The 10,155-nt window shown below is 28.9% G+C and overlaps 3 protein-coding genes across 4 annotated transcripts; 1 reads left to right on the forward strand and 2 right to left on the reverse strand.

Annotated features, from left to right (window-relative positions):
* The first annotated feature begins 6 nt into the window (after positions 1-6).
* LOC109594047 (pyrimidodiazepine synthase) lies at positions 7-5,310 on the forward strand. Of its 2 annotated transcripts, none has more exons than XM_020009207.2 (5): positions 7-16; positions 4,127-4,266; positions 4,335-4,505; positions 4,676-4,980; positions 5,033-5,310. In XM_020009207.2, the coding sequence occupies exons 2-5, from the start codon at positions 4,143-4,145 to the stop codon at positions 5,255-5,257; spliced, it is 825 nt and encodes a 274-aa protein (XP_019864766.2). In that variant the 5' UTR covers positions 7-16; positions 4,127-4,142; the 3' UTR covers positions 5,258-5,310. The 2 variants fall into 2 exon arrangements, with proteins under 2 accessions (XP_019864766.2, XP_049819215.1); XM_049963258.1 differs by lacking the exon at positions 7-16 and adding an exon at positions 4,050-4,059.
* Positions 5,311-5,390: 80 nt separating this feature from the next.
* LOC109594048 (protein DPCD) lies at positions 5,391-6,220 on the reverse strand. The gene is made up of 3 exons (XM_020009208.2): positions 5,864-6,220; positions 5,578-5,814; positions 5,391-5,524 (listed from the first exon to the last, which is right to left on the reverse strand). Exons 1-3 carry the CDS (start codon positions 6,119-6,121, stop codon positions 5,417-5,419), a joined length of 603 nt encoding a protein of 200 aa, XP_019864767.2. The 5' UTR covers positions 6,122-6,220; the 3' UTR covers positions 5,391-5,416.
* Positions 6,221-6,343: 123 nt separating this feature from the next.
* Positions 6,344-7,714, reverse strand: LOC109594070 (glutathione S-transferase omega-1-like). Its single transcript, XM_020009234.2, has 3 exons — positions 7,291-7,714; positions 6,804-7,238; positions 6,344-6,733 (listed from the first exon to the last, which is right to left on the reverse strand). Exons 1-3 carry the CDS (start codon positions 7,310-7,312, stop codon positions 6,486-6,488), a joined length of 705 nt encoding a protein of 234 aa, XP_019864793.2. The 5' UTR covers positions 7,313-7,714; the 3' UTR covers positions 6,344-6,485.
* Positions 7,715-10,155: the final 2,441 nt, after the last annotated feature.

Consider the following 10,155-nt stretch of genomic DNA (forward strand, 5'->3'; position numbering starts at 1 on the left):
GCAAAAAATATAATATGTATGTACTCAACTATGTCAACTCTTGTTAATTCAAATCTTCGATAATTCGAATCTCTCTACAATCTAAAATCTCTTTATATTTCGAACTATATCAATACATTTTATATACTTATGTAATTCGAACAAAAAAATAATCGCTACGTAACAAAACGACGCGTCAAACACTCGACAATTCAAAGTCGCAGAGAGAAAGAGTGAGACAAGTTCAAACTTGTATCATCGTGCATGACCCTTTATTTTTGTAATGACTCGTTTGACACACACTTCTTCACGAATTGGTTTGTTTAGTTAAGTTTCAGTTACTGTTACTCTTTCGTTGGTTGTATACAGATTAAATAAATGTTTGTGTTAGTTATGAGTCCTAAAAAGTATAAATGCTTGATGATTGCTCAAAAGAAGAAGATAAGAATTTAAGATTCCTCTGAATAGTCTCTCAACCATAATAAAGCACAAGGAGAAAATTTTTGTTGCTCAAACTGCTAGAGTACGAAAAAGAACTACTAAAGGTGAATTTCCTCGTCTGGAAGAAAGCCTGGTCATTTGGCTAAGACAATGAAGAGGACAAAAAGTGTCTATTAGCGGGCACTTATTAAAGAAAAAAGCTGGCTTACAAATTTCAAAAAGAGAAATGGAGTTGTGTTTAAAAAAGTTTGTGGGGAAAGTGGAAGTAACTTTGAAAACTATGATGCCCGAGACATTTTTAATACTGATGAACTGACCTAATTTTCAAAAGTTTACCGGACAAGACGCTTATTTTTAAAGATGAAAATATCATGAGAGAAAATATAGAAAAGAGGGTTTGACAGTTTTACTTGCAGTAAATATGGACGGATCGAAAAAATTTAAACTATTAGTGATACGAAAAGCAATGAAACCACGATGTTTCAAAGGAGTGAAATCATTTCCTACTAATTATCGTGCTAAAGAAAAATCTTAGATGACGATAGAACTTTTTAACAATTAGCTTTTAACAGGTAATGTGGTCATGAAACGACAAAAGCTGAAAATTTAACCCTTTTTAGACAATTGCACTGTCCACAACAGTCCTCCTACGTTGTCCACCGCAGAACTCTACTTCTTTCCGCTGAATACAACTTCAAAATTACAACCATTGGACCAAGGGATTATCCATAATTTTAAGACGTATTATCGCAAAAAAATTGTTAAGCTCGTTTCTGAGAATATCACGGTTCTGACGGCTGTATTACTAATTGACAAGACATCGAGAGCTGTAACAACCCTAACTTAACTGCTTCAAAAAATCATCAGCAAACCGACTTTCTATGAACTGGTTATTTTCGTTAGACACGTTCGACATTTAATATCCAACGAAAATATATGTTGGACCTTTTATAATATTTACTTATCTAGGAGTTATAAAATTTAGAAGTAAAAAGAAAATGTTTCTTAAATTGTTAAATTTTGACCTCCGATATCTTCTAAACGGTAAGAGCTATGAAAAAATTGTAAGATACCTTTTTCGTAGAGCGTAAATAGAAATTTTCTGTATGATCAAGTAATGGCGAGATATGGATTTTTTTGGCCCATTCATAGTTTGTGTAACCATAGAAAGTGGTTTCCAAAATCACACACGAAAAAGTTGCATGTTAATTCTGTTTAACTGATTATTATAAAATATTATATATATTATAATATTATCTATTTATATTAGACATATTCTTAACAAATTTAATATAATTTCTTTCCTTTCAATTAATTATTGTATTTTAATACGTTAATAGTTTCAGCCGATGATGAAAAATTTTATGAACACACAAATAATAGTGTCTTTATTTATGTTGTTGTCCCAGCTAATTTATTAATGATACATATTTATACTGATTACTTTTATATATCATTAGAATTTAACGCAGTCAACATGGGTAGTGCGAAACATTCCACTCCAGAAGAAAGGGTATATTCTTGTAGGGCCCATGTCCCACGGAAATTCTTTGAATTATATTTTACTGTGTTCTTTAGCGTTTATTAGGGGAAAGCCCCTAATATTTGAATGTACATTTTATGATATTTTGAACTTTGTATTCCGGGAAGCCTCGCCAGATGTTGGAGTACCTGGAGCCCCTTTAAATAGCTTGAGCCCCCTGACTCGCTCTCTCAGTCAGCCAGTCCGTATCGATCACTGCTCAATCAACTCTCATCCGTACTCCTTAATCTGAATCAGTTTCCCTTTCAAATCACACACATCACATGATCAATAAATCTAAACAAAACTCAAGTACATTTGTGTTGTGTATCGCCCTAATTCGTATACCTATTATTTACTCCGGCAGATATTATAACTATATATATACATACTGTGTTCACTCCACAAAAGAACGCCAAATTCAACAGCGAAATAAAAAAAAAATTATTCATTCATTGCAAATGCATTAAAACATCTTAAATGTGTCATTGTTATAATTTTAAGGAAACAACGCTTACAAATGAAGTTATCTTCATTATCTTGTTTAGTGATGAAATAAAAATAAATGTTTATTAATCTGTTGGAACACATTATGTTAGATGAGGAAAAAATGAAGTATTTAATTCTGAAAATACAATAGATGCTGTGAAGCATGACGGTGGAAACACAAAAAAAATGTGGGCTTTTTTCGTATTCTGATGTGTACATTATATTGAATAAAAAAGGACATTTATAAGGAAATATACCAAAACACAGAGCTCAAATGGTGAAGCAGTGGTTCGTAAAAAATATAATATAATAAAAATTTTTCGTTTAATATTTAAATCTGAAATCTGTTCAATCAAATAAATGTTTAATAACTCCGTAAATAATTTGAAAAAGTCTATAAAAGGAAGTTTTTTTTTCTCTTTTAGTTTTTATTAGGCTGAACTAAATTATTCTTATTATTATTATTAAATCAGTCGTGAAATTAGAGGTCCAATACAAATGTTTAACATTTACCAGAAATTTTATTTGAACTAAATTGTTATTATTATTATTATTAATCTATTTTATTAGTAAATTAAATATAAACTAATACTGAAATATTTTATTAATTATTTACCATGTTTTCCATTTCTATTATATAATTATTTCAATATATAAAATGTTTCTTTATTAAAACAGTCAAATAATTATATTTAATTATATTGTTTGGTTGAAATTAATTAACATTTGAAATCAGTTCAATTAAATAAAATCTTAATGATTCCGTAAATAATTTGAAAAAGTTCCTCCAAATTAAAAGAAATTTTCTTTTTTGGTTTTCATTAACCTGAACTAAATTGTTATTATTATTATTAACATTATTGAATCAGTCGTGCTGTAGAATTAATAGAGAAATTTATTTTAAAACGTACTAGTGTTTAACATTTATCAGTAATTTTATGATTGAATATTATTTTCCACACTTCAGATATAAAATTAATGTTTATTTATTTTAATGTTCAAACAAAATACGTAATTTGATTTAATATGAAATTGAAATATGCGCATGCATGTACTACATTTGTTTTAAATAATTTAGAATTTAGTGAACAATTTGTGCGATGAATAATATTGTACAAGACGCTTAGTTAATTAATACAATTGGGTTTGAAATCAAAATCATAGTATTTCTCTTAGAATTATTTTATTGCATAAGATTATTTTAATAATTATATAATATATTTTTACAATTAATTTAACTAAAAATAAATATTTATTGTTTATTATATTATTATCATAGTTTATTTTATAATTGTAGTTATAATATTAATTTCATATAATTATAATTGAAACAAAAATGTTCTATTTTCAAGATCGTCAAATAATGCCGACAGCACATCTTATTTAATGCGCTTCACAGGTAATTATAAGAGCACTCTAAAATCTTCTTAGACCTGGGAAAGTCGATTTACTGAATGGCCACACTGTCGAGAAAGTCGGTTTTCTGAATGGCCACACTGTTGTACATGTCGATTTAGACATATTTGGTATTTATAGAAGATTATACAATTATAAAAACATACCAAACTATTTGTTAAAATAAGAGTTAAATAATAAATATACATTATAAGATGCAAAAAATATAATATGTATGTATAATATATTAAATATTTAAAAAAACAAACGTAGTCTAAATATTAATATTGGTTGAAAAAGCATAAACCACAACTCTATGAAAGAGCGGTTTTACAATCTAGTCGCCGGTATAAAAACGATTGTTAAGTTGCTGGGTGTGAACGGGAACTCGTTTCCAAACAAATACGTGTCAAAAATGTCGGAATTACATTTGGGAAAAGGTAAAGGGAAAAATCGTACACAAAGAATATTTCTTCTGTAATATTAAGCAACGGATATTTTGCTGTAGGTTCAGAACAACCACCTAAAACCGAAGGACTTCTGAGGCTGTACTCGATGAAATTTTGTCCTTATGCTCAAAGAGCTAGGTTAGTTCTGAAGGCGAAACAAATTCCTCACGAAATTGTCAATATTAATTTACATGAAAAACCTGAATGGTACTCGAACGTGCATCCAGAAGGTTAGATAAATTTTATCAGTTTTTGTTTATATAAATAATTAAGCATTTATGAGTCATTACTGCCGACCTTGACATTCGTCTACAAAATTGTATTAGAAGCAAAATTAATGTTTTAAATTATTTTTATATACGTTGTTAACAATTGAACAATTATTTGATTTATATTAAAGGAAAAGTACCGGCTTTGGACACAGGATCTAAGGTCGTGGTCGAAAGTGTGGTCATAAGTGATTACTTGGATGAAAACTATCCGAACAATCCACTGTATTCTAATGATTCGGAGACTAAAACCGCCGAAAAAGAACTCATCAAGAAAATCGATGCAGTCACAACCGTGTTTGCGAAATGCGTTTTCGGTTTAGAAAAGAAAACACCAGCAGAATGGCTAACAGACTTCCTGGCTGTTTTGGAGGTTTTTGAAAAGGAACTGGCCGGAAAGGGAACTCCTTTATTTGGAGGTGATAAACCAAATATGGTAAAAAAATAACTATTAGTTTGTCAGCCACACATATTATTGTATTTTTCAGGTTGATTACATGTTGTGGCCGTGGGGTGAGAGAGCAGGTGTTGTGGCTTTGGCTTTGAAAGAGAAACTTCCGATTGAAGATGGTCAACTTCCGTATTTGAGGCAATGGCGGAAGGAAATGAGGAAACAACCAGCCGTGGATGCTATTTACAATGGGCCAGAGAGATTCTGGAAGGTTGCCGAGTGCAAAGTATTGGGAACAGTTCCAAATTATGATACTGCTTGAATATTTTACTTGCACTTTTATTTAAATAATTAAATAAAGGATATAATGATGTTTATTGTTCTATATTAACGTAAAAATCCAATTGGCAACCTGTAAATAACAATTATCTGATGTTTACTATTAAAGAGCTCAATATTTGAAAAATAAGTTTTATTGAAATTAGCTTGGATTACATCCCACATTATCGCCATGATTTGGTGGATTAACTTGTTTAATATCTTCCACTATTGCTTTCTCCAATTCCAGTAGTTCTGGTGGTTTATTATACTAAAAATTGAATAATTAATAAAATCATAAAACAAAAATCTAATATAATTTACAGTAATAATGAGAGTGTTGAGATTGTGAGATATGCAAATATTTTTTTGTACAGGAACCAAATTAATCCGATCTAAATCGGGGACGGGCAACTTTTTAAAATATTTCTTGTTAGAAGTCCTAACAGTGATGCATCTATTGTCTGGATCAGCTGTTACTGAATACACTTCCAATTTGTACGGCAAGTTTCTGATACGCCATTCTATATTGCGTTTCGTCAAACGTTTCGTGATAAATGGCTAAAAATTAGGTTGTTATTCAATAGGATCGAAATTGTATTAGCCCCACCTGACTAGAATTTTCTTTAATAATCAAATTGTCGTCTTGATTGTAAACTGGTTCGGGATCGCCTAATTCAACGTCCCATTTGTCGTCACTGTCAATTTTTGAATTGCTTTTCCAAGCCCTCCTTGTCACAACATAAGTATCTGTGTTGTACTCTTCAACCATCACTTTACCATCATCGAAATCGTAGCGGACTTTTTTCAAATTGCCGTCAATCATACACGATTTTTTCGCCTTTCTCAAATACGACAACCAATCCATGTTTAAGGCGATCGATCAAACTTTCAAACTATTTAAAGATTTGTTTATCATGTTGCCTAGGTGGCCAGATTTTAGGTTAGGTTCTTTTTGAAGTTTGTTTGAAATTTTGCGCGAGTACTACCAACCTGGAGACAAAAGTTTATTTTTGTTTTGTTTGTTTATAAATCTATTAAAGTTTTTTCGTTAGATTTGTAAGAAACTCTCTTGAAAAGTATGCTTTTATCGACATCTAGCACATTTTAATTGTTTTTGTTTTAAATAGAAATACTGTTTTTGACTAAAACTTCAACAAGTTTCAACAAACTTACAGATTTTATTGAGAAAATTAATAACAAGAACAAGTAAATTTTATAATGAATTGTAATTAAACAGAATCGTAATTTGCAGGTGAGTCGAAATGAAATTGTGTTGCTTTAAAATGTCTCATTGGATCGATAAACACATTCTTAACACATTCTATGTTTTGCATGTTTTGAGACCATGTTACCAAAACGGGAAACTCGTCGAGCGGTAGTTTTTCCGCAAAAGTTAATTCCAAAACACCTAAACGTTCCACCCACGGCCATATCATGAAGTCAGTAAAAATGGCTGAATCCCCGCCAAAAAATTTCCCTAAAAAGAAAATTAAGTGACGTAGAAAAGAGTGATTGATAATTCGATTTGTATCGAAAAAGTGCATTACCACGTTGTTTTAATAAATGCTCCAACATTTTAATATGTGGAGTCATGTCAGAAATATGTTCTCTAAAAGTTTTGCCATTTCGTTTCCAGACTGCATCATAATATATTGTAATAAATGGTTCCAAGTTGTTTTTTAATAACGTCTCATCCTCAATAGTGAATCCCCTAAACAGTGAAGGATTTGGAAATTGTTGGTCCAAATATTTACAAATCTCCAAACTACCACAGATAATTTGTCCATTGTAATGCAGAATTGGTACCTGGCCTTTCGGATTTAGGTCTAACAACCAGCCTGGTTTGTTTCGCAAATTAACGTTAACAACCTCGTGAGCTATCCCCTTCAAATCCAAAATCAGTCTAACTCTTTGAGCGTACGGACAGAACAACATGGAGAACACCGTGGCTTTTTCGTCCGACAGTTTCGGAAGCGGATCACCTGTAATATTAACGCCGTGATCGTTAATGAATTTGCGATTTATGCAACGCACCTTTAGCCAAATGCTTCGACATGTTGGAATGATTGCTTAGAAAGTGCGTCCTTCGATTTCTTCAATTTGCCTGTTGGTTGAGCGTAGACAGTGAACGAACGATCCGAATTCATATGTATTTTAAAAAATGACACGCGATACATTTGCAAATGTAAAAAAGAGATAGGACATTACAAGATTACTACGCAATGAACATTGTTTGGTGGCAGAGTAGCCATTCAGCAAACCGACTTTCTCTGGTCTAAGACCATTCTGGAGTGCTCGTTTTCGTTCACTACGTTCGGCACGTATCTGTTTCCGAATCGAAACACGACTGCTGCGGATCCGCATGCAGTGTTTGTTGATTTATTTTTCAATTTTATATTTACCTGCAAAGCGTATTGAATAAGATTTGCGGTCGGCATTATTTGATGACCTTGCATTATTAGAATAATATTTTGGAGTCGATTTGAATGTAGAACATTTTTGTTCCAATATAATTATATGAAATTAATAATATAACTACATTTATAAAATAAACAATTATAATAATATATTAAACAATATTTATTTATGGTTAAATTAATTGTAAAAATGTATTGTATAATCATTAAAATAATCTTATACAATAAAATAATTGTGAGAGAAATATTATGATTTTCATTTCAAACACAATTGTATTAATTAACTAAGCATCTTGTTAATATCAATATTGTTCACCGTACATATTGTTTATTAAATTCTAAATTATTTAAAACAAATTACAACAATTTACTTAATATATTAAATCTTACTATTAAAAATAATTATATGGTTACGGAATAAGTAAATGTTAAAAATTAACAATATATTTGGAGAAACATTATTGCAAATATTATATTATGCATTTTATTTGGATAATAAAATTAGAATAAACATTTATTTTATATCTAAAGTGTGGAAAATAATATTCAATTATAAAATTACTGGTAAATATTAAACAGTACTTTTTAGAATATAGACTCCATTAATTCTACAGTTCAGGTTAATGAAAATCAAAAGAGAAAATTTCTTAAATATTAGTAATTAGTAATTAGTAATTAGTGATTAGTAATTAGTAATTAGTAATTAGTAATTAGTAATTAGTAATTAGTAATTAGTAATTAGTAATTAGTAATTAGTAATTAGTAATTAGTAATTAGTAATTAGTAATTAGTAATTAGTAATTAGTAATTAGTAATTAGTAATTAGTAATTAGTAATTAGTAATTAGTAATTAGTAATTAGTAATTAGTAATTAGTAATTAGTAATTAGTAATTAGTAATTAGTAATTAGTAATTAGTAATTAGTAATTAGTAATTAGTAATTAGTAATTAGTAATTAGTAATTAGTAATTAGTAATTAGTAATTAGTAATTAGTAATTAGTAATTAGTAATTAGTAATTAGTAATTAGTAATTAGTAATTAGTAATTAGTAATTAGTAATTAGTAATTAGTAATTAGTAATTAGTAATTAGTAATTAGTAATTAGTAATTAGTAATTAGTAATTAGTAATTAGTAATTAGTAATTAGTAATTAGTAATTAGTAATTAGTACTTAGTAATTAGTAATTAGTAATTAGTACTTAGTAATTAGTAATTAGTAATTAGTAATTAGTAATTAGTAATTAGTAATTAGTAATTAGTAATTAGTAATTAGTAATTAGTAATTAGTAATTAGTAATTAGTAATTAGTAATTAGTAATTAGTAATTAGTAATTAGTAATTAGTAATTAGTAATTAGTAATTAGTAATTAGTAATTAGTAATTAGTAATTAGTAATTAGTAATTAGTAATTAGTAATTAGTAATTAGTAATTAGTAATTAGTAATTAGTAATTAGTAATTAGTAATTAGTGATTAGTAATTAGTGATTAGTGATTAGTGATTAGTAATTAATAATTAGTAATTAGTGATTAGTGATTAGTGATTAGTAATTAGTAATTAGTAATTAGTAATTAGTGATTAGTGATTAGTAATTACTAATTAGTAATTAGTAATGTTGTCCAAAAAAATCCATTATTATATTACTTGATCATACAAAAATTTTCATTAAGCTCTATAAATAAGATATCTTACAATATTTTCATAGCTCTTACCATTTAGAAGATATGGGAAGTCAAAGTTTAACAATTTAACAAAAATTTCATTTTTATTTCTAAACTAGCTGTACTCTCGACTTCGCCCGATAGCCTGTTGAATATGTTCGTTTTCTAGACGGTGATCTCGAGATTCCAAAGATTCTTGAGCCCTTGACAATGAATGACGTGATTTATCTAATTGTAATCGTTCATTCTTCTCAGAACTACTCTCATTCGACCTAGACTTGGACATCCGTAATCTACATTTTGTAAGACGACTTTCCCTATCTTGTTCAGATTCATTTTCACCTCGCAATCTTTGGCTTTTGGCCTTTCTCATGTTTTTAGAGAGATTTGACTTTCTTTTAGGTATAACTAAATATTAGAAAAAAACAACTATCTACGTTACTAACTAAATAAAATAAACTATAAATAATTTATCAATTTCAATGTAAATCTGAATATTGAACACAAATGTACTTAATTTATAATTATTACTTAAAAATAAAAAAGGAAAGCAGTAAAAATGTAACAAAATATTTTGAATTAAGATAAGATAAGATAAGAAAAGAAGAACGAATCGATGGAATTATAAAAGATACCTATCAATCAAATCAAACTATCAATCAATCGTTGGTGGGAGAAGTGGTGGGAGGCGCCCGACGTGACAGCTCAGTGGTGGCATGCGCGTGGTACTGGACAGTACTTGGTCATTGCAACATTACTTTATCTTTCTAAAATAAAAGATTTTTTCTAAAATGAAAGTAGCCTAAGTTACTCCTTATTAC

This window comes from Aethina tumida, chromosome 2, assembly GCF_024364675.1.
Source record: "Aethina tumida isolate Nest 87 chromosome 2, icAetTumi1.1, whole genome shotgun sequence".
Classification (NCBI taxonomy): Eukaryota; Metazoa; Arthropoda; class Insecta; order Coleoptera; family Nitidulidae; genus Aethina; species Aethina tumida.

Bases quoted from the DNA above. Each gene is read 5' to 3' on its own strand.
- LOC109594047 (XM_020009207.2), top strand. From the start codon at position 4,143: ATGAAAGAGCGGTTTTACAATCTAGTCGCCGGTATAAAAACGATTGTT. The intron at 4,506-4,675 runs GTTAGATAAATT...TTTATATTAAAG, and splicing joins CTCGAACGTGCATCCAGAAG to GAAAAGTACCGGCTTTGGAC. The intron at 4,981-5,032 runs GTAAAAAAATAA...TGTATTTTTCAG, and splicing joins GAGGTGATAAACCAAATATG to GTTGATTACATGTTGTGGCC.
- LOC109594048 (XM_020009208.2), bottom strand. From the start codon at position 6,121: ATGGATTGGTTGTCGTATTTGAGAAAGGCGAAAAAATCGTGTATGATT. The intron at 5,815-5,863 runs GTGGGGCTAATA...CCTAATTTTTAG, and splicing joins TTAAAGAAAATTCTAGTCAG to CCATTTATCACGAAACGTTT. The intron at 5,525-5,577 runs GTAAATTATATT...TTCAATTTTTAG, and splicing joins TCAACACTCTCATTATTACT to TATAATAAACCACCAGAACT.
- LOC109594070 (XM_020009234.2), bottom strand. From the start codon at position 7,312: ATGTCGAAGCATTTGGCTAAAG. The intron at 7,239-7,290 runs GTGCGTTGCATA...TTAATATTACAG, and splicing joins GTCGAAGCATTTGGCTAAAG to GTGATCCGCTTCCGAAACTG. The intron at 6,734-6,803 runs GTAATGCACTTT...TTTTCTTTTTAG, and splicing joins GCATTTATTAAAACAACGTG to GGAAATTTTTTGGCGGGGAT.